At 34.9% G+C, this 25,245-nt stretch overlaps 1 protein-coding gene across 1 annotated transcript in view; it reads right to left on the reverse strand.

Annotated features, from left to right (window-relative positions):
• The window catches only part of LOC136040864 (angiotensin-converting enzyme-like), a 93,307-nt gene that overhangs the window by 23,596 nt on the left and 44,466 nt on the right, over positions 1-25,245 (reverse strand). Inside the window, exons 8-11 of the mRNA XM_065725248.1 lie at positions 24,881-25,004; positions 22,416-22,559; positions 14,972-15,258; positions 4,373-4,548 (exon numbers count right to left, since the gene is read on the reverse strand). Coding sequence (XP_065581320.1) covers positions 4,373-4,548; positions 14,972-15,258; positions 22,416-22,559; positions 24,881-25,004 — 731 coding nt within the window. The remainder of the gene's footprint in view (positions 1-4,372; positions 4,549-14,971; positions 15,259-22,415; positions 22,560-24,880; positions 25,005-25,245) is intronic.

The raw sequence follows: 25,245 nt of genomic DNA on the forward strand, positions 1-25,245 counted from the left end.
TGGATTTAGGATAATAGTTATTCAAAACATATTCGCACAGCACACCAATAAATCCTTGGACACTTTCAAGAGCATTCGCACGGAATTCTGATTATTGATAATTCTCTAGGGCTTGGTCTGTTTTAAAGGGTATTTTCGGGCTGAAAAACCTCTTCCTAGCGAATTTATCTACTATGGAATGCCTCCCCGTAATAATATAATATTTGTAGGTATAAATATATAATGAGTGGGAGGTAATACGCTTGGGACTGCCTGTGCAAGATATCAACTCTGGTTTACAGAAGAGATTCGCAAAGTGCTGAAAATCATGTTGTGACCGAGATGGGACCAGGATTGAACAAAGACTCCATTCATACTGGAAGCCCCAGGGGGTTCCTGCTATCTGGTTCTAAGCCAGCTTATGCCATTTGGTGTAGACTTGAGAAGATCCCCGTCCTGAACCTGCTACCAGTGTCCAAGGAATACTTATTGCTCATTTTACGACTAAAAAGTTCAAGGTATCAGTTATAGTAGTATTATGCTCCTGTTGAACTGACTGACTGAGATACAATTGACTCAGATATGTTTTACTTACAATTACAGGAGCAATTAGACAGGGTACCAGGTAGAAACATGGTGTTTTTACTAGGAGATTTTAACGCCCAGGTCGGTAGAAATAACGATAGATGGTAAATTTGGTGTAGACTTTTGCAATTTTGTAGGTATAAAAATCTAGTTAAAATTAAGACGGTGTCTGGTCTTAAAGTGGCCCTTTAGTTGATATGGTATTCAAGTGATAGTAAGGCACCGAGCCTTACTGATAATGTTATAGTAAGTCGAAGGCTGGCAGGATAAATAAAAGATATTAGGGTGCTGTTAATCGATGTGCTGGTAAGAGTGCTGTTATCGATGTTAAAAGTAAAGATCACTATTTAGTAGTGTCTAGAGCTAATCTAAAGTTGAAATTTCGGAAGGGTAACTAAATATCGGAAAGAAATGATGTTGGTATACTTCAGGATGACAATTTGAGAGAAACCTTCAAGGAACAGTTGAATACTAAACCTGAGAGTTTTAAATTTGACAATAGAAAAGATGGTTGGAATAAATTTAGACAAACAATTTGTGAAGTTGCTGATAGTATGTTACAGAAGAAAGTTAAGACTCCAGCTAGGAACATTAGTGAAAAAGCTCTATGTTCAACAGAGGAGAAGGGGTTTGTAAAAGAATTATCTGATTGATAGATCATATGAAAACAAAACGAATGTAAAGAAAGTGGAGAAAGTATTAAAATATGAACTAAGGAGGTGTGAAGTGGAGGCCATGGATAAAATTGCCGAAAATATGGACGATGCAGCTTGGCGGCATAATCATAAAATATTTTACTCGCATATTAATAAATTAAGAGGGAGTAGTCAACCCGTACTTGTTTCAGTTAAAGATATGAACGGGACAACAATTAGTGATAAGGAAAGAGTTAAAGATAGATGGGTGGAACATTTTGAGAATGTGTTAAACCGAGTACACATATACAGTTCCAGGAAAAGATATAGAGGAAAACTAAAAAGTTTGTGATACCTTGGATGTGAATAAAGATCTGTTTTGTGAGGGATAATTGGTGACAGTACTAAAAAGATTAAGAAATAATAAGGCTCCTGGCACTGATAGTTTGGAAAATGAGTCTCTTAAATATGGTGACTCTGAGGTTAGACATAAGTCACTGAAGATTATCAATAGGATTTTTAAAAAGGGAATATGCCTAACGATTTAAGAAAAACCTCAATTAAACCACTGTATAAGAAAGGTGATAAGAGTGAGTGTCGCAATTACCGAGGCATTAGTCCGGTCTTAGCAGATCACAGATTACTTAGTATATGATACTTTTTAGACTGAGAGATGTTCTAGACAAAGTTTCATGAGATGAACGGTGTTGTTTTAGAAAAGGTAGAGGATTTGTCGACCAGATTTTCACTCTCAGATTAATAATTGAGAAGTACCTTAGTTGTCAAACATCTTTGGTCCTTAGTTTTATAGATTATGAGCAAGAATTCAATTCTGTTGATAGAAGAGCTTTAGATAAAAGTAATAAATTAAAGTGAATAGTCCTATGTACGAGAATAACAGTGCTGCGGTTAAGGTAGGCAAAAAGGTTAGCAGCTCGTCTTGTATTCAATCAGGAGTTCAGCAGGGTTGTATTTTTTCCCCATTTGTATAGATTATTTTGATAGACTTTATCTTAAGGAGCACAGGAAAGGCAATGGGAGACCACAGAATCAAATGGGAAGGAAAAAATCTCCTGGACTTAGATTGTTCCAATCGTTTAAGCATATTAAATGAAAGTGTGAACAAAATGATTGAACTTTTAGAGATTTTGTGAGTTCAGTGTTCTAGAATAGGCTTGAAAATTACTCTTAAGAAGACTAAGTCTCTAAGGCTAGGAATTAGCGAAGATGAAAAGTTGACGTTGGGTGACGAAAAGAATGATGAGCTGGGCAACTTCACTTACTTCGGTATTATTATTAGTAAAGACGGTGGGAGAAGTGAAAATGTTAAAAGTAGAATAGCTAGGGAACAGGGTGTTCTTTTTCACAGTTAATAAGAGTTTGGAGAAGGAGGAATATACGTCTGCAAACAAAGATTAAAATATTGGAAGGAAGGTACAGTGATGACATTGGTAAATATGACATTGGTCAAATGACATTGGTCAAAGCATGGGTACTCGGAAAAGTGGATGCAGGTTTACTAAATGTTTTCCAGAGAAATTGCGTACGGATTGTTCTGGGTACCCGGCTGACTAACCGTATTTTGAACAGTAGGTTGTACGAAAAATTTGGTTCAACCCCCTTTGGAGCTAAAATGGAAGAAAGGTTTAGATGGCTAGGACACGTTCTGCGTATGAAGGATGAGAGATTACCGAAGTTTGTCCTTTTCAGCCAACCCTGTAGGGCTAAACGAAAAGCAGATTGTCCTTGTCTGGGGTGGGAGAATGCCATAAAGAAAGATTTAAAGGAAACGGGAGCATCCTGGGAGGGTGTAAAAATGAGGATTTGAATAGACTGAATGGAGGAGGAGTTTGCGTAACTGTGTTGACCTCAGGTGGCTTGGTGCTGCTGTGAGTTGTTAGTAGTAGAATAAATAGTAGTAGTTTGTTCAAAAGGCCTTTTGTTTACATTTTGCATCAATTATTTTTATCTCTTTTTACAAACAGTAGTTTTGACTAAAACTAGGAATTTAAAAGCAAAAACAGAATTAGCAAAATACATTTATTGATACAAAATGACATAAGGTAGGATCAAACTCCTTTAACGATGCATACACTGACCCTATCTAGAGTCTTATTTCATCTATTTTAAGGAATTGGGTCTTACGAAGATTTCTATATGATATAAACTTCATTTGAGAAAATTTTGATTTCTACTTCTTATTCCGATTTCTACTTCTTATATCTCCTTGCACATTACTCAAAATGGAGTAAAAAAAACTTCAAAATGAAAATTAAACTTTTAATATTAAAGTAATAGCCGTGTTCTATCTTCTATTATTTTTTGGTTTGTACTTGAAAAAGGAATTTTTGATAGCTTATAATGTTAATAATAATAACAACAGGTGAAAGAAACTAGTGTAACCAAATCAGTCTATCTTTACACATATGGTTTCAATGGGAAACTTAAGCATAGACTAGTGTTGAAAAATCTGAGACTGGGCTACATTACAATAAACATGTTTTACAATAGACTTTTACTCTTAAAATTATTTGATGGAATAGTTACAGTTCTTGAATCAATTTCAAATGGCAATTATTTTTCATTTGGTAGTTTATTTTTTCAAAATGTACTTTTAAATATTTGGATTCTATGGGTTAGGGTTCGTTCTTTACAAGGCTTTCTTAAGCGGGCAACCTAACGGGCTTCTAAGGAGGCAACCAAGATCCTTGGAATCAGCTTTATGCAGTCTAGTTTAGCTCTCTGTTATATATTGCTCAAAGAACTCGGAGTTATGTTTAACTTTGCGTTTTTAAAACAAACCATATCGTGCACATTTAAACTTTCATGAATTCATGATGGACTTGACCTCTGATCGGTTTGTATCAACCAGCCTAGGCAAAAATGTTTCATAATTAGAACATATAAATTGCGAAGAAAAGCGGTTAAATTCACAGCCTGTAGAAAAATTTACTGCTGGAAGGGAAAATGCAAATAGTTCGGCTGAGTTCTTTGTTCAGTCGTCCATGGAAAAAAATTATCTGAGGGGAGGTTTATTTCCGTCATAATTAGCTAATCTGCACTCACAAATTACTAAAAATTATCTTATTTATTAAAAATCTGACTTCACCATTGTTTTTCTAGCCTTTCCAGAAGAATAAAATATGTCATGCAGTTGACCTTTTGCAGCTTACCTGTAATCCTCTTCCTTGCAGAATTCCCAAGCTGAGGCATGACAGGTCACCTCTTTATTTGGCGGCTTGACTATCATGGATAAGCTTGTATTGTAAGTTGTCGGCATCTCCTCAAGCGTAAGGTTTACATAGAAATTTTCTGATACTTCAAACATCTTTTCGACTGTCCAATTATTCTAAAAATAAAATATTTTGAACTCTTAATAAGTTTTAAAGGCTGTGGTCAATATAAGGGTCGCCACTCTTTGAGACAAAATGCCTTGCTATTGGGCTGTTGAAGTCATAGTCCACAAGAGTTTCTATAGGCTCCCTTACCCTCTTGTCATCACAGGGGTATGCTTGCCACTTGAAAGTAGCAAAAATTGCAATACTACTACCTCCCTGAGCAAGGCTTTTCAGCACTAAAGCACTTTTCTAAAACTTCGCTACTTGTTTGAAATCTTATTTAAGTTATTTAAGCTCATGCAGGTTATGAAGAGAGCGTATCATCAATTGCTCATAAATAGTAAGGGCTGTGAAGTCGAGATTTTAAAAGGATGTTAAAGAGGGTGTTAAACTGAATCAAAAGATACTATCTTTATCTAGGTTGCCATTGGGGCGTTCGTGCAATATCTCATGAGTGCCAAAGAATGTTGACTTGTAACTTTCAAAGTATGTTAAAAAGTAAACTAAGTAAAAAATCATTAGTTTTATACACATTGTTAGAACTGCGTATTTGTAAAATCTAGGGAAACTCTATAAGGGTATCAAGCGTGAACTTTCAAGATATATTTAGGAGGAAGTTGAACTAAAACAAAAAATAGTATTGTCATACAGATTGTCAAAAAAGACAAGTCCGCAGCATTTCTCAACCTTTTTCTCATGATGTCCTACTTGGCGGGATAAAGCTACATTATCCCTACAGCTTACTGTTTGAAAAGCGGTCAGTCGGACAGATAACTAAAATAATTCATTGCAAAACTCTTCTAAAAAATATCTTATAAATCTTCCTTTGTCTTTTGGAACGCTCACATTTCAAATCTTTACTAACGTACAGTTTCCCTACGTACAATTTCTGTTCGCAGACTTATATTCATATCCTTCCAATATGATATTCATATTATATCCTTAGCTTGTGTAGTGACAGTAGTTGTAGTAGCAGTAGTAGCATTATTAGTAGTGTGTACATCTTACTTTTTTTCATCATACCCTTCAACACACGATGCCATTTTTAACTTAATACCATCAACTGGTCCTAAGGCATAGCTGATACCTACTCTTGACAACCTATGTGGAAAGAGTGTGTTTCAATTTATTTGAATATAGTATATAATATTTTCCCAAAATTTCCCCCTTAATAATCATAAGTTTATTAGTAGTAGTAGTAGTAGCACCAATAGTTATAGTAGTAGTAGTAGGAGTAGAGTCAATAGTAGTAGTCTTTGCTTTAGTATCAGTTGTAGTAGTCGCAAAAATAATAATAGTTACAATAGTAGTTGTCGGATTAGAAGCAGTAGTATTGTGATGCAAATATTGTATTTTGGTTAGTTTCATATCCCCTACAACAAGTGTTATAAGTTTTAATTTCAACACGAAATTGTTTCTAATGTAATGCTTATATTCCCTTTTTACAACCTGCATAAGGATGGCAGGTTGTAATCCGCAAAACATAAATTCTTAGAGATATTCCCTAAAAATTTCACCTTCATACCCTTAGGCATAGTTGTAATAGCAGTCACAGCAGTAGTAAAACTACTCAACTTAATGTAATTGCCCATTGCTATGATATTGTCCATTCGCTCTTTTGATAACCTATATATTTATATGCTTCTTGAAATTATCATCTTAATGCCCATAACCATACAAGTAGTTGCGATAGCAGTAGCAGTTAGAGTAATAGTAATAGTAGTAGTAGAAACAGTAAATTTTGCAGTAGCAGTAGTAGTAATATTGCCTTTTAGTGAAGTGATCTTACTCTTTAGGTATTCTCTGAGAGTTTGCACTTAATACACAAACCAATTCTTAAGATACGCTATTTTAACCATAGTGATTGGATTTCTTTGGGGACATGATGGTTCGTGGTGGGGGGGGGGGTGGGTTTCCGGCTGCTCTCAAATCACTTTTGACTCTTAAAAAGGTGACTCTAACTTCAATTTTCAAATCAAATGATTCCCATCTGAAGTTTATACGACCACCCATTCTATAAAAAGCTTACATGCCCCGAGGGCATGACTAACAACCCTATACCCTTAAACTTACAAGTAGTTTCAATAGAAGTAGTAGTTAGAGCAATAGTAATAGTAGTAGTAGAACTAATAAATGTTGCAGTAGAAGTAGTATTAGTAGTAGTACGCACATATTATCTTTTGGTGAATTGGTCATCCCTTTTAAGTATTCTCTAATAGTTTCAACTTAATACACAGCTCAATTCATAAGATATACTATTTTAACAATCTAAATTCGTATAGCGTCTTCTATTAGTTCGAATTTGCCATCAATATTCTAGCAAATTTTACATTCACAGCCTTCACCTTAATAGTACTATTATCACAGAAGTATCGGTAGTAGTAAAAGTAATTGCAGTGTTAGTTTTGTATTAGTAGTAGTAGTAGTTGCAGCAGTATTAATAGCCATAGTAGCATATACATATTGCCTTTTGGTCAGTTGAACATAGCTTTCATGAATGCCCTGGAAGTTCCAATATTGCAAATATTGCCTTTTTAGCCAATTGATGATCTCCCTTATCATTTCTTGAAAATTCCAAATGAATATAATCAGGTTAGGTTAACATTCCAAATGAATATAATCAGTCATTCCTGAGCTGCACTCTTTTGATAATCAGACATGTTATGATTTAGTTGTGGGGGTGAAGCAACCTCATGTAACCTTACCCCCACCCCCTCCACAGCCCTAATGTGCAAATATATAGCCCAAAGTATACAATTCCAATGCATTCTGTCACCCGTTATTTGTCTTTCTGACTGTGAAACCGGTTATCCTAGATCCTACCTTAAGCAACCTTCTCGAGTGTGTTCTGGATTGTACGGGAGTACCAAGAACATTCCCCTCAACATTCCCTGAAATACTCATATAAATGCCCTTCGTATTTTGGGATAGTAGAAGTCAAACATGCATACCTTTTCTCAACAAAATATACTATATGTAAGCAATGAACAAATTGCAGAAGTTGCAGCCCTTGCCCTGAGGCCTTGGGGGAAGGTTGATATCTCCAAAAGCATAATTACTGAACATTTCAACTTTGACTCTTAAGAAGGGCACTATAACTTCCAATTTCAAATCAAATGAGCACCATCTGAAGTCTATACGACCGACCATTCCATAAGAACTTATATGTCCTCATGGTATAAATTATAACCCTATCCTCAGGGCACTGTCGGATTGTGTCAACCCTAGAGGTGTTATTATATGATATTTGGACTATTTTGAACAAAGAGTTATCTTATAATTTCAATCAAGCGAGTTTGGTGAAAAGAGGGGTTGGCGGGGGGGGGGGACTAAATTCCCTCTATCACTTTTGAAATTCAAAACGGATTAGAACTTCCAAATTTCAACCGAATGAGCCCACTCAAAAGTCGAACTACCATCACTTCCCTAAAAACCTTAAACATCCTGCATAATTGTTTAGAACCCTTGCTCCCAGTCTTTAGTGGTTTGTATCAACCCAAATGCCTTATTATTTGATCTTTGGATTATTTGAATAAAATGACAGTTTCAAATTCTTTATTCGATGTCTTCGGGAAGACATGACGTTTAAGGGAAGGGGGATAGCGGCTTTCTGATCCCTTTGACTTTAAAAAATGGCACTAGAAATTTAGATTGGCAATCCAATGAGTCCCCTCTGAAATATATACGGCCACCTCTCCAATAAAAACTTTATATGCCCCCGGGGTATAACTTACAACCCTTACCCTGAGATCTGTGGAGGCAAGAGTATCTTCCTCAAAGACATAAGTTTTAGACCTTTCAACTACAGCGAACAATACTGCGATCTCCAAATTTTGATTGGAGATCATTGGGGATATGATGAGCATAGGGGGGGGGGGGGAGGCTGATTGCTCTCGAATCACTTTTGACTCTTAAAAAGGTGACTATAACTTCCAATTTCAAATCCAATGATTTTCATCTGAAATTTATTGGACCACCCATTCCATAAAAATCTTAAATGCCTCCACGGCATGAAATACAAACCAATCCCATGGGCATTGGGGGTTTATGTTAACCCTAGAGGCACTATTATAGGTTCTTTGGACTATTTTGAGCAAAATCGCTATCTCAAACTTTCATTAGACTAGTTTGGTGAAAAAGGTTAGTCGGGGGGGGGGGGGCTGCCCTTCATCAACTCTTAAAAGGGAACTAGAAGTTTCAATTTTCAACTAAATGGGCCGGTCTCCTCTAAAGTTTGTACAACCATCCATAAAAATCCTAAATGCCCCTGGGGCAAAATTTTCAGCCCTTGTCCCTAAGTTCTGGGGGCTAGTTTCAACCCCGAAAGCCTCGTTATATGGTATTTAGACCATTTTGAATAAAATGCCTATCATAATTTCTATTAGATCCATTTCGGGACAATACGACGGTCGTGTGTGTGTGTGTGTGTGGGGGGGGGGGGGGGTAGATACCCTCCGCTCACTTTGACTTTAAAAGAGGGCACTAGAGCTTCTGATTACCGATCTAATGAGTCCCATCTGAAGTTTCTACGAGCACGCTTTATATAAAAACTGATATAACTTTATATCATAATTTACAACCCTTGCCCTAAGGGCTTGGGGAGATTTGTCATCTTCAAAGACGTTCTTTTTGGATATTTTAACTACGTAGAACAAAATGGCTATATCAAAATTTTGATTGTGTTTGGGGAAATGAGGTAGGTAGGTAGGTAGGTAAATTTTTATTTAAAACCTTTATATCATATACATATCAATTAGTCACAAAAAGGCCGTTCTGGCCTGTAATAGCGACTGTATTCATGCTATTTTAATCATCAATAATACTAACTCATTAAATACAAAAAAAAAAAAGTGTATATATAAACATATAAACATATACACACATACACACACACACACATACACATATAATAAATATATATATATATATATATATATATATATATATATATATATATATATATATATATATATATATATATATATATATATATATATATATATATATATATATATATATATATATATATATATATATATATACATATACATACACATACACATAAACATACACATATACATACATTGCTCGATGATTTGTTATTGGTGATTTTACCATATATATATATACACATACATACACATATACATACATAAATACATACACATACAAAAATTCTGAATTAAGATACAAATCCTGAACTCCCTCCAAGCTGGAATTTATGGACTCTAACGTTTACCATTCTTTTTGTACTTATTTTGGTAAAAGTTTAGTTTTTCCCCTCTTTTGAACAAAAACATTAATAAAAAAAATCCTTGCTTAGGGAAATTTCCTATTTATTGAATTTTAGGAGCCTCTTCCAGCTTAACCGAATTTAAGTTCCTTGTCATGACCCTCACCCCTCAATGCATTATTTTTCAGACTTGTTTCTCATGAATTGTTGGTTTATAATGCCAAATAGAGCCAAAAAAAAAAGACTGCTAAAGCAGTAAACTTTTATTTGAAGCCTTTGCTTATAACCAGGCATTAGGGGAGGGGGGGGGGGAGAGAAATGGGATATGTATATATATATATATATATATATATATATATATATATATATATATATATATATATATATATATATATATATATATATATATATATGTATATATATATATATATATATATATATATATATATATATATATATATATATTTATATATATATATATATATGTATATATATATATATATATATATATATATATATATATATATATATGTGTATATATATACATATATATATATATATATATATATATATATATATATATATATATATATATATATATATATATATATATATATATGTATATATAGGTTTTTCTGCAAATAAATTAACTTGGCAATTTAAAAAATTTAGTTTTTCATTATAACGAACTTTTAAATAAATATCAAAAGAATTATCTAGAAATACTTAAAGAAATTTTGACTAATTTCGGAGGTTCAGCGCCATTTATTTTGAATTGTGTTTCTAATTGAGCGGATTTTCTAAAAATTAGCCACATGGTAAAGATGAATTCTATAATTGTTTAGCTCATTCAGGTTTTTTGCATTGTGTTAATATTTGTGATTTGGTAAAATTTATAATATTTAGTATACCTATTGTTGCTAAAGGGAGGGATATATTAACAGGATAAGCTTGTTTTTGGTTTTACTTGGTTGTTTTACATTTGCTGTTTTTTTTTCATAGGCATGTATTTTGGGGGTGATACCTGACGCGGGGATGCCATGGATATTCTGTGGTAGCCACAACACTGTGCTGGGTAGAGAATTTAGAGTGGCGAAACCCTATATAGGCCAGTGTATTCTCCTGATGAGCCCTTATGTTGGGTGTTGCCTCTGAATTATTTGTCTATATTATTTTTTCTATTGTTTGGTAAATGACGACTTATACTTATTGACGACATGACTGCCTGTCCATGGATTATTCTTTATGGTTGATTGTGTGTGGCTATGCTGTTTGACCTATGTGATTGTATGGATGAGTAGGGTTAAGGCCTCATTCAAGTGCTGGTCTATATTAATCACTAATTTAGGAAAACAGTCTTCCTTTTCTCCTTCTGTCTCCTTTTTTTTTTTTTTTTTTTTTTTTTTGTGTTTGTGCTGTAGCATTGGTGATTTCTCTTTTCAATATATACATATACATACACATACAAATATACATACACCACTCCAAATAATTACTCGTCTCAGTTTCCAATCAAATGAGCCTTTTTTGAAGTTTTTACGGCAGTATTTTTTATAAGAAACACTATATGCCCCAAAGGCATAACTTACAACCCTTGTCATGAGGGCTCTGCGTGGGGGTGGGGGGTGGGTTGGGTGTCCAGACCTTCCAGACCTTCCAGACCTTTCAACTACGTGGAACAAAATGGCTATCTCAAAATTTTGATTGTGTTTGGGGAAATGCTGGGCGTAGAGAGGTGGCTTTTTCCCTCCGATCGTTTTCAACTAATAAAAAGGGCATTATTCGTCTCAGTTTCCAATCGAATGAGCCTTTTTTGAAGTTTTTACGGCAGTATTTTTCTTATAAAAAACACTACATGCCCCAAGGGCAAAACTTACTACCCTCGTCATGAGGGCTCTGCGTGGGGGTGGGGGTGGGTTTTGTATCCAGACCTTTCAGACCTTTCAACCGCGTGGAACAAAATGGGTATATCAAAATTTTGATTGGAAATGTTCGGGGAAATGATGGGCGTGGGGGATTCACTCTCTGATCACTTTCGATCAATAAAAAGGGCATTATCCCTCTCAATTTTCAAACGAATGAACCCTTTTTGAAGTTTCTACGACAACACTTACTATGAAAACCTTATATACCCCCAGGGCATAACTTACAACCATTATCCTGAGGACTCTGGGGGGAGGGATATCATTTTCATAAACATAATTTCTGGACCTTTCGACTACGTTGAACGAAACGGGCATCTCGAAACATTGATTGGATGCGTTAGGCGAAGTGGTGGGCATGAGAGGGGGGTTAATTGCCCTCCGATGACTTTCGACTATTAATTTGGCACTAGCACTTTCAATTTCCAATCAAAAGAGCCATTTTTGAAGTTTCTACGATAACTCTTTTGATACGAAGTGCCGTGGTCTAAGACAAACAAACTAAATAAAAAATGAAAATAATAATAAAACATATGAATAATTCATTGTGCTAACGTCGTTCTTTACTTAGGCAGCACTATTGCACTGCCTATGATATTACAGATACATGATTTTTATCGACTGGATGAACAATGTACATAGGTTTTTTTTTTGTAGTTTAGTATTTCCAAAGCATCACCTTATTAAAATAAAGGCTAAGGCCAAAGCTTAGCCTTTTCGCATACACTCAGAGCAAAACTTACCCTTTTCCTAATGAAAAATCCTTCATCTAAACAATAGAAAAATTGCCTAACTTACAGTCCTCGCCCCAGGACTGGAGGGATATGGCATCCCTGCAGACATAGATATTAGAGCTTTTGACTGGTTTGAACAAAGTGACAATTTCAAAATATCGATTAATGTTGAGCAGAGTGGCACCTGAAAAGGGCAGAGAGGGCGGAGGGCAGCTTGTTTCCCTCCAATCTCTCTTTAACAAGTCCTCAACATACTTTCAATATTTCAACTTAATAACCTCGGCCTTTCCATAGATAATTGTTGATGTTCTCTTTTCAAAACCATCATGCGTGTTTTGATCATATTCAGCATGCCTCTCAGCCTTTCTTAAAATTTTAACATTAATACCATAAGCCTTTTTGGAAACCCAGGATCAAACGTACCCTCTTTTCCAATACCCTCAATTCCTCTTTCAAAAACTTATTTGTAAACAACGGAAAACTTGTATAACTTACAGCCCTAACTCTAGGAGCATTTCGTACAGAATGACTATTTCAAAATTTTGATCAGGTGCATGAGGAGAAATAAGAGTGGGGAGGGGGACTACACCTCTTCTAGAAAAAGCTTTACAAGTTAAAAATGGGCAATTTGCGTAGCTTACACCACTTGTCCTGGGGGATATAAGAGGTTTAGGCAATCCTGGAGGCATACTTATTTTATCTTTAGATTATTTTGACCAAACTATTTAAAATTTGATCGAAGCCTTCTTTTTACGACCCCTAGCGTATGAAGTGTCTAAGGTAAAAAAAAAAATACATTGAAGCTAAAGGCATTGCTGTTAAGAAAGGCATCGCTATAGCTTTGCCTACTGATATTCAGCTGTTCCTGAAAAGTTTCCCTCGGATTCTAATTCTGGAGTCACCAGTGTCCTAGCTGCCCGAAAAGTATTTACTCTTATCTTCCTAAATTTTAGTTTAGATTAACCCTAGGTAGTTACTCTTATTTTATTACTCTTAGTTATTTCAGCTTTAGATTAACCCTAGACATTACCAGATAGTGATGTTTACTTTTAACATTAATAATAGCACTCCTATATATTCTGGAGAAATAGATGGATCCTGCCTGTCTTCTGTTTACAAATAAAATGATAATTAAGATTATCCGTCTTATTTAATGTGATTACCATGTTAAGTTATTGTCCATTTTATAGCAAAATACGGGATTGAGTATTACTAGATTGTTATAAGTACAACACTGCGACAGTCTATAGCCGTTACTATTTTCTTTATCTACACGGAAATGTAAGCTATGATACCATCTATTCCTATTTCTACCAATCTGGGAATTAAAATCTTAAAAAAAGAACATTTTATTTACCTGGGATCCTGTTTATTTCTTTCTAGAAACAAATTTACAATAATGTTTTGCTAATCTGAAGCTACGATATGCTATCAGCTATACTATCAATTAAAATAAATTGTTAGCAAAATTTAAATGTAAAATATGTTTCAACACAAGTTATCTAGTCTTTGAAAGGTTTTTGTTGACAGCTAATGAATATAGTCTCTTTGGCTATGAGACAGAGAGAGATAAAGGTACTACACTAAAATCTGGAATGACAGTGAGGGTTACGCTGGGTGATACTACCCTGAGTGATACCACATTTAGTTGGATATCTCTGGGTCCAATGAATGTCAGACTTGTTATGCACATCCTAGAAAACTCAAACTACAAATATCATGTCTTTTTTCCCTATATGTAAACAATCAGTAGTATATGTAATTGGGTTCATTTTCTTTTGTCTGCAAGTGTGAAATTTTGTTTATCGTGAAATTTTGACTCGTTGCCATCTTGGGTCTACGAAGCTACCTGAGGCGTTCAAACTTTGGGGGAGTTGCGGGTCTATAGCCCAATGTGTATGAATGTTTGCATTAGATTAACGAAATTTCTTGACAACCACGGTCTCTGCAGTGTCTTGATAAATTTGGGTTCGAAGCCTGGGTCTCGTATTATAAAACTGAGATCAAACTCACTGCATCAAACAGGGACACCTAATGTCTACCCCATTTATAACTATTTAAGTATTTTGCTACATTCTAGGTTTAACAAGATGTAACTTGCCCATCTTTTCTGCTTCAGTGTGTCTGGGAAATTGACTTTATAAAATAAACCATGATCCTTGCCCTTTGGGTTGGTTATATAATTTAGCCCTAAAGACACATTTTTGGATTTGCAATCATTCTGAATGAACCAGTTTTCTCAAAATTTTAGTGTAATATCAGCAGGCTTACGGGACATTTATTGGTTAAATTCTGCACACGAAGGAGAAGGGGATCTGGTTGTCCTTTAATTAATTTCTGAGCTTACAAGGGACACATGAAATGACACTTTTTGATAACTAGATCCCTCCATCAATCTTGTATAGCCGTTACACTGTAGAATATAGCTGGGGAAAGAATGTGTAGGAGGTACGTGGCTCTCTACGTCTTCAACTGAAAAACTTTGAATGACCAGAAGTTTCGCTTTACGGTATATGTAAAACAGAAGAGGAAATAAAAAACTTACAGCCACCATATTATCTGTTACATCCAATCCAGGTAGTTCTGGGTATGGGGCAACAATTGGGTACAATACTTCCCAAGATTGAGCCCACATATTGCCAAAAAGGGACGCTGGAATGAGATCTTTAGCTGCAAATTTTCCGGTATATTTTTCTAAAAGCTTTTTCCGAGCATATGCATGTATTTTCTCGTAGAGTGGCATTGTCTGGTTGAGTATTTTCTCTATTTGATTTTTGAATTCGTCTGCCATATCATAAGGCATCATCCAGAGGTCTCCGTAGTTTTCCAGACCTATAAAACGACAAAAAAGATCAAATAATCTATTCGAAAAAAGTATTTTTTGCATCACTACAACGCAATTCGACGATAGTTATCTTTAAAACTTTCATTATACAACTTACTTCGAGCCATCTTACACTATAGAATATCCATTTTCTGAACAAGGTAGTTACAGTTTAGGTCATCTTGGGAGTGTCAAAATCCGATAGAATTATTCTTGTGTTCATCAAAAGGTATCATCAAGTAATTTCTGCTGGCAAGGAATGAGAAAAGAGTGCCTTTGAGAAGGTGGAGGGATTCAACAGGTTTTTTTAAAGTCAATTGAAGCAACAGGTCTAGTGTGGTAGGCTTAAAGGTGGGACGATATTACAATAAAAATAAGCCTTTTATAGCATAAATTAAGTTGCCATGACTCAAATAGTTCCTTTTAAAATGAGTGACTAACAAATGTAAGAATATAACATCAAAACGAAATTGTGATGACAATAAAGCAATTGAAACGCTTTGGCCGTAGTGTTACTATCAGCAAAATAATTAATTATCAGAGAAGTTAATCATCTGGAAGCAGATAATCAGACTAAATCTAAGCTTTAATTGGTATATCAGAAACCGTTGTGATATACTAGAAGATTGTTATTTTAGAAAAAGTGTACCCATAAACCCATTGCTTGGTAGACCCCTCTCCTTCCTAAATAAGCAACTATACATTTTAGAGCCATGATTTCCCGAGGATTGAAATATGTAACTACTAAGTTGTTTCTTATCCAACATCAGCCAAAAGTCTAAGTTGGCCCAAGTCTAAAGACAAAGAATCCAAAAGTCTAAGGACATGACTCCAAAGTTGCATATAGCATAGACAGGCGCATAGCATGTATCTATTGTACATTACAATCCACATTAAGCCCTATTCACTTAAATGCAGATGCAATTTTACTTGTATATATATAGCCTACTATCGATGAGAACAAAATATTATTGAAATACCATTTTTGAATAAAGAAGCTGTTTAAGGATGAATTATTCTTGATACCCACAAATAAAAGTCGTATCTAGATTTTATCGCAGTAGGGTAACGTAGGTCTCCACATAACTCTTATAAGCACAATAGAATATTTTCTGGAATATTTTTGAAATACACTTCTTGGTCTGTGAAACACTGAGGAGAGGCATATATCAAACGTTGTCTCTAATCCACCGTAGTTCTACCCAAAATACAACTCATTTCTTCAGTAGCCCTTTAGTTGAAATAGGGCATTAAATATTGGTTTTAATTTACATCTTCTTAAACTTTGCCCAAAAAATAAAACTACGATTGTGCCTCATGAAGAGTCCAAGGGCTACATTATCGCATTCAAGTACGGCAGTAACAGGGTTGCCCTAGGCCTAAGAGTAAAAGTTACTACAGATTAGCGGTCCCGCCTAGATATCATTGGCTCAAATAGAAATGGCAAGACCATGCAAAATCCCTAAACTTCTTATAATGAAATATAGAGGATCTGAAAAATAAGTAGAATTCTCCAGAGTGAGCTACTGACATTTGACTTTATTTCCCTACCCCATAGCAAATTACGCCCCTGTATTTCAGGAGTCGTTCTTACAAAACTGGGACAAAATTTTAACTTCAGCGTTAAGAGCTAGGTGTCGAGGAAGGGACAACCTCCCCTCATCATAAACGTAATAATTTCTGTTCGCTTCAAATTTAATGTTGTTCCTTTATTGAAAAAACTTGTCTTCTTTTATTTAATTTCTGATCTTTTTTTAAATAATGCCGTGAAATCTGGCTCCACTTCCATAGAAAAATCTGTTCTCCCTACGAATATATACTCTAAAACACTTAATCCTGGTGAAAATAATTGCCCTTAACATCTCCACAAGTAAAACTGAGTCGGCAAAGAGAAAGCAAGACATTAGAAGAATCTTGTATAGGAGTTCTGGCCACCCCCTGGAAACTGATGTTTGAACAATTTTCTATAAAGTGGGCGTCTCAAATTTTTATCGTATGGGCTTAGGGAAAAGAGCATGAGGATGGGCTAGTTGACCTCTGATATCTTTCGACTCTTAAAATGTGAGCTAGAATTTCCAATTTACAATCAAATGAACTTCTTAAATTTATAAGAGCAGCCCTTCCACATCAAGTGCCTCTGAGAAAAATAAAATAAGGTTTCGGAGCCTTTTGGCATTAGGGCTGGTGTGGGGAGGCTAGTTGCCATTGAATCACTTTTGACTCTTAAAAAAGGAACTTTCAATAATAATCATTTGGGTCCCAACCGAAGCTTATACGACTACCTCTTCCTTAATAAGCTTATATGCCCTCTGGGCATAAGTTAAAACTCTTCCCCGGGTATCAGAGGGAGGGGGCTATTATTGACCCCGAGGTTTTTTCATCTAATCGTTTAACTATTTCAAACAAAACCACTATCTTAAAATTTTGACAGGACCCTTTTAGAGAAAAGAGGGTGGGGGAACATATGGCCGCCGATCATTTTTGATGGCTCTTAAAAACGTACCTAGAACTTTCATTTTTCAATCAAATCAGCCACCTCCAATGTTTGTACGACCACCTCTTACATAAAACCTCTTCTGCCTCTGGGGCATGACTTGCAACATTTCTCCCTGGGTTCTTGGGGTTGTGCACACACCTGAGCTCTTGTTATTTAATCTTTATGCTATTTTCAACAAAATTAATTTCTCAAAATTTTGTTAGGATGCATTTAGGGAAAAAGGGTCTTGGGGGTGGGGCTAGTTGACCTCTAATCACTTTTGACTCTTAAAAAGGGCACTATAAATTCCAATTTACAATCGAACAACCTCTCTCGTTTATAAGTTTAAAAGATTATACCTTGGATAAAAACCTTGCATACCCCTGGGATATAATTTGCAGCACTTACCCCCAGGTTCTGGGGGGCTGTGTCATCCCTGGATGCTTTCATAGAAACTTTATATACCCTCAAGACATAAGTTAAAACCCTTTCCCTGGGCTCCGGGGGGGGGGGGTGTTGACCTCGAAGTTTTTTCTATTTGATTTTTGGACTATTTTTTCAAACAAACCGACAACCTCAAAATTTTAATTAGATACATTCGGAGAAAAAAGGGTGTGTGTATGAGGGGTTAGATGTTATGTGATCCTTTTTGATTTGTAAAAAGATAACTAGAATTTTAAATATCCAATCAAATGAGCCACCTCTGAAGTTTATACGACCACGTTACATAAGAACCTTACATGCCCCGGGGCAAAATTCAAAACACTTGCCCCCGAGCTCTGGGGATTTGTGTTAACCCTGGATTTTTGTTCTTTGATGTTTGAACCATTTTCAATGGTTATCTTAAAATTTTTGTTGACGGGTTTGGGGGGAAAGGCGTGGAGAGAGGCTAGTAACCTTCCGGTCTCTTTTGACTCTTAAAAAGTGAACTAGAACTTTCAATTTCCTATCAAATTAGCCCTCTATGAACATCATACGGGAAAAACTTCTAGAAGAACCGTTTATACCCTAGGGCATAATTTACAACTCCTACCCCTGGCTAAGAGAAAGGCGCAACCACCCTAGGTGGTTGCGTTATCTCTGGAGTTTAATTTATCTAATATTTGAACTATTTTTAACAAATTGGTTATCTCAAATTTTTTATCGCATGCATTTGGGGAAAAAAGAGAGTGGGGGGGGTCTGGTTGCCCTCAGATCAGTTTTGAATCTCAAAAAAGCGACTAGAACTTTCGATTTCCAATCGAATGAGCCCCCTCCGAAGTTTATAGGACCAAGCCTTCCATATGAAATCCCTCTGAAAAAAAATCATAAATAATCAAACAGTTCTTGGTAACGAACTGTAAGTAAGGAGTGATCCGGCTGAACAGTAACTGAAATTAAAAAAAAAAAAAATTTGATACCAATAGATATGTCAAAAGAATCGGCTTATTATTCTAATTTAAAATACATACATTTCATTAAGCTTAGTCTTACCCATTAAAGCTTAAGGGCCTGAGAAAATTTGCCCGATTTTCAAAAAAAGAGGAAACACCCTCTAAAATTCATAGAATCTTAATGAAAGATACACCATCAGATCCAGCGTATAAGTAAACCCTACTGTAGAGGGTTAAAGCTCCTATCTGCAATAATATGGAAGTTTGTATTTTTTGCCAGAAGAAAGATCCTGGATGCGTGTTTATTTGCTTTTTTTCCCCGGGGATGATCGTATCGATCCATTTATCCTAGAATATCGCAAGAAGGTTTATTGGAATGGAAGTTAAAAGTTCTATTGCCCTTTTCAAGTGACCAAAAAGATTGGAGGGCAAATAGGCCCACTCCCCTGCTCTTTTTCCCTAATATTGTTAGATTAAGATTTTGAGATAGCCATTTTGTTCATCACAGTTGAAAAGCCAATATCTATGCCTTTGAGTATAACATGCCTCCACCCACAACTCCAGGGGAAAGGTCTTAAAGTTATAAAATTTGCCCGTTGTATACGCAGAGTATTTGTTATTGGGAAGTATGCACACATTTTCGGGTGGGGGGGGGGGACAAATTTTCTGCTGGGGTTTTCCCCAAAGGGGAACTATCCATTGAGAGGGAAGTTTCCAGGGAGTGAACTTGTAAGGGGAAATTATATACTGTGCAAATTTACCAGAATTCTTATACAAAATTCTTTTTAATATGTCTTACTTTCTCTTTTCAGTCTCAATTTTACGCGTGAAGATGTTAAGAGTAATTGTCCGGGGTAAGTTTTCACCGGGGTTGAATTGTCTAGAGGATATTTTTGTAGGGAGGGGGATTTTTCCATGAAGGTTGGGCCAGATTTTCTGGCACCACTTAACAAATGATCAAAAAAAGGCCTCTACAACTGAAAGTAAGGAACATTAAAACTTAAAACGAATAGAAATTATTGCGTATATGAAGGAGGTTGCCCCCTCCTCAACACCTCATTCGTTACGCTAAAGTTTGAATTTTGTCCCAATTCATTAAGAATGACTCCTAAAAGACAAGAGTCGTTTAATTGGAACAATCAGAAGCTTTTTTTAAAGTACTAAAAAACCTTTGCATAAAGAGCGAGATGTTGAAGAGGGGATAACCCCCTTCATATACGTAATAATTTCTGGTCGTTTTAAGTCTTAATGTTGCTCCTTGCTTTCGGTTGAAAAAAACTTTTTTTTATTTAATGAGAATAAAATATTGGAGCCGGATGGCCTTTACTATAAGGAATGCTATAGCGTTGACTGTGATTGAAGAGTAAAACGGAGATTATTGGTTGGATTAGATAATACTGTTAAAATGGGTTCGGGGACTCTAATTAGATTGATGTATATAATAAAAATAATAATAATAATAATAATAATTTATTCCAGAACTTATTCCGTGGGCCATAGGAAATTTACATAACAAAAAAAACAACAAATTAACTAAATTAAATTAATACTATTTAAAGAAAACGCTCCCGATGTGCCGCTGCAATCCTTACAAATCTGGCTATCCTTTTAATACTCAGGAAATTTGTCTCTTTCATTCCATCTACCATCCATATCTCATTCAATTTTTCTTTACTATACATCTCTCGCCTCCAATCATTCAATTCGATACATTCACACAAAAAATGTATTAAATTTTCATCCTGAGATCCCCACATAGGACAAGCAATAGATTCTACCTTCTCCCCTTTTCTCCCTTGATACTTTCTTTTCTCACCAATCACAAATCCATTTCCCCTCCAATCCAAATAAGCCTTCAAATCCTCTCTACTTAACCCAACCTTCCAAAATACATCCTCCCCCCAACTACCCTTTATCTGTCTATACAATTTTAACGACCCTGAACGATCCAGACTTGCCCACCATATCTGGATTTCTTGGTTCTTCAACCTCTCTTGTACCTCCCTTATTACTATTCTGTCCCGTAGTAGCTGGTATCAGGTTCTAAATACTTGGACTCAATTGGAAAAAGAACTAGATGAAAAAGAACTTATTTTGAAAAAGACAGGTTAGTATTAACAGATGATTTTAATAATTACATTAATGATGATGCTGAATTAAATCAAGTATCAGTTTCAGGTATTTCGTCAGTAAAAATTAAAAATTGGTGGAAAAAGTTGTGGACACTATGCCTAGGACCGAGGTTGGTGGTTAGTATTGAATAATTTGATAAGAATAGTAGCGTAGTAAGTTCACGTGTGTGTATGAGGCTAGGCCGAGCTTAATTGATTGACTTTTGGTCAACAATCGTTGGGATCTGAATGATCCTAATGCAGAATTTCCTCAGCTTTTAAGCTCCGACAATCTTTACTTTTAGATATTAGTCTACGGAGTACTTCTTGTAATAGGGTGATTCTATGCGTAAATCAGGAATATTCTGAAATAATTAATCGCCGAATACATTGAGAGTGGTAAAAAAAAGAGATAATCTAAACTATAGCGAAGCATCTTCAGAAGATGAGGTTATCAAATTAGCACGCTTCTCAATTCAGTATTTCATTAAATAAGTCTTTTCATGCACCCTTTGTTCTTAGAGTTTATTTGTTCAACAAAATGCCAATGAATTTGTTGACAGTCAGAATTATTTTTCTTTTCTGTAACCTTTATTAGGCGTTTTGTTGTTGAAATTTGGCAAATAAAGAACACACTGCTCATGTGGTTTTCAGTAAAGCACACGTGATGCTTTGGCCTCTAGAAGGTTACCCAACTCTTATTAATGCTAATATCTATTTTTCTTAGGATTCACTTATTCATTTTTAGCGCTTTATGTTATGTTTGACTTGACTATTCATTTTAGTTTTTCTAAATTTTGAATTTCATCAAATTATTCATAGAAACTGTAGTTCACCATGAAGTTGAATTACTATATAACTTCATTCTCATTTTAGTGTGACTCGTTACTGTTTTTGAAATTTTTTTTGGAAGACGGGTTTTTCTTAATGAATATATTAAAACAAAACAATGACAAAAATGGAATTGCTGGCTAGTTAGAACTGATCTCCGCAAAATTCGCCTTTTGAAAGGCCGTCAAAAGCAATAAATTGAATATCCTTGATACAGAAAAATTAGGGCGAAGAAGATCCCACAACCCGTAGCATTTGCTGAGTCACTGCACAATTTTTGATAACTTCTGGTTTCACTGGATGGATGACCAGCGCATGTATGTCAATTTTATATTTAGGAGCCAAAGCTAAATTACATATTAAGATAGTCTTACCATTAGCCTGAGCTGCATCATTACTGAGTGACACGTAGCTTACAAAGTAGTCAAACATTTTCTTTCCAGTTGCATCTCTCCAGGCCTCCCATACATAGGCTAGCTCATCATAATTTTGACTTGACTCTAATATGTCCTCAATGCCTAAAAGAATTGGGACAGGCTTGTTACAATCACATTTTGTAATATATATATATATATATATATATATATATATATATATATATATATATATATATATATATATATATATATATATATATATATATATATATATATATATATATATATATATATATATATATATATATATATATATATATATGTATATATATATTATTTGTAAGTTAATTGTATGTTTTTTTTTGTAGTCTGAGTATGTAATTGTAGAGAGTTTAGAATAAATAATATCGTATCTTATTAGAAAAAGGAGAAAAACTACCTTTAAGGAGTTTCTAATCTAAGCAATACTAAGTAAAACATTCTTAAGACAAAAACACTTGTAATATACTCAAATTAAATACCATGAAGTTGTATTGGATTTAAAACTTAAAGTGACAAAGTTGGAGGCAAATGACTTAAGAATTTCCCCCATGTGTTTTCAGGCGCTCTTGGAAAATTCCGCCCGTGAAAAATTCTCCCGAAAATCTCCCCCCGCAGAAAATCCCAGCCAGAGAAATTTTCTCTCGTGCCAAATTCCCCTTAGATAATCCTCCTCCCCGTATGGAAAATTTCTCCCACATGCAAATTGAGCAGCAATATAGAAATTATACTGAGTGAACAAAATCAAGAAAATAAGGAATTTCGAAAATTCTACCAATATTCCAAAATATAGGCGGAATATGATGTGTAGATTGTCTTTATAGCATTTATGAGTAGAATATCACAGTTTAAGTTATTTTGAGCCTATTTTTCGTGTTTCTGGGGACTGAGTTACCATAGTAGATTGAGAAGAAGTTTAATATTGAGGCTGTGGGGGTGATATCAACCCCCGAAGGAAAACTCATTAGATATTTCCAAGTTTTTGAACGAGACAAATATCTCAAAAATTGATTCGATATCATAAGGGCTAGAGGAGGGCCGGAGAGCAGAAAAAGAACTGAGTTGGAGACTGATTGCCCTCCGGTAGCTTTCAGTTTTAAAAAGAAGACAAGAACTTCCAATTTTCAATTAAATGATCCCCCTGTCAAGTTTCTGAGATATTCTCTTCCATTGAAGTAGGTGGGAATTTTTTTTCGACAATTTTTCGGCCCTTTTAGGGGCTTTATTGTGTTGGGAAAGCAATATTTTTCTTATCTTTCTTCTCCATTAGTGTCCCCTTAGCTCAAAGGTTCATAAAAGTTCCAGGCCAATGGTAAGATTTGGCGTTTTTTAGCCCTTTTTGTTAGAGGAGGAACCAATTCCAAAGAGATGGCATGTATCCCAGGGATGCTGGGGCATATATCATCCTTGGTTGCAAATTTATTGATATTTTCAAATATATAGAGCAAAATGGGCAATTCAAAATTCATATCAGATGTCCTAAGGGGTTAAAAAAGAGTCAAAGACCAAAAAATAAAGATGTTAAACCAGGAGCTGGCGACTATTCAAACATTCTTGAATTTTAGAAAAGACACTAGCATTCTTAGTTTTCGATCGAATGAATAGCCTCCGAAGTTTGTATGACCATAAGATAGATTGAGTAGGGGATATACCCATTTCAACACGGATTAAATTCTTCTCTTTCTAGTGATCAATGTTACTATTTACTCTCATAATAAGGGTATAGACCAGATAAATCTTAGAAATCAAGAGGGATTAGATATCAGTTTCTACCTCCTTTTTACCTAATACTCATATTAAATTCATCTAAATCATCGATTAGAGTTGGATTATTTTGGCATTAGAATACACTCTTTGAGTGATCTGCCCCCCCCCCACCTGCCTATCAAATGATCCATCCTGCCTCCTTCATAGTAGCTGAGGAGTGCTTTGTACTTAATGACTAAACTATATTCAGGCTGTTACAAAGGGGAAAAAGAAATTTGGGTTTTCCTCCCGAACAAAACGAGACTTACAATGGTTTCAAATTGGCTACATACGCTTATCACACTAGTTTAAGCAGGGTTCTTTAGACTTAAGCCTTTTTTCTTATTGGCTTAATTGGCCTTATTGCCTTATTGGCTTATTATATAAATAAATATATATATATATGTATATATATATATATATATATATATATATATATATATATATATATATATATATATATATATATATATATATATAAATATAATATATATATATATATATATATATATATATATAAATATAAATATAATATATATATATATATATATATATATATATATATATATATATATATATATATATATATATATATATATATATATATGTGTGTGTGTATGTGTGTGTTTGTGTGTATGTGTGTGTGTGTGAGTGTATATTCATAATCATGCACTTACTTGTCTCTCCAGGCTCCCCTTCTAATGGAATGCCACTTGTTATTAAATCACATTCCTTTTCATTATATGGGCAAATTTTTCCAGTGCTGTAGATATTTTTTAAGTTTGATTGGACCTTGTTGAGCTAAAAGATAAAAAAAAGAGATAAAGTATGTAAAAATAGATTGAAATTAATTTTATCTCAAGGACAGGGATTGTGGTTGGGGCAAAAAGGGGGCGAATAAGGGGGAGCTTCAAAACATATCAAATATTATCAGTTCATAATCTGAAAGTGTCTACGTATAATTTCTCTCTTCCCCTGTATATCTTGTATACCAACTCTACTCTCGCAAGAAAATCCATAAGAAAGTCTGAGAAAGAAAGAA

The sequence above is a fragment of the Artemia franciscana genome, chromosome 21 (genome assembly GCF_032884065.1).
Source record: "Artemia franciscana chromosome 21, ASM3288406v1, whole genome shotgun sequence".
NCBI lineage: Eukaryota > Metazoa > Arthropoda > Branchiopoda > Anostraca > Artemiidae > Artemia > Artemia franciscana.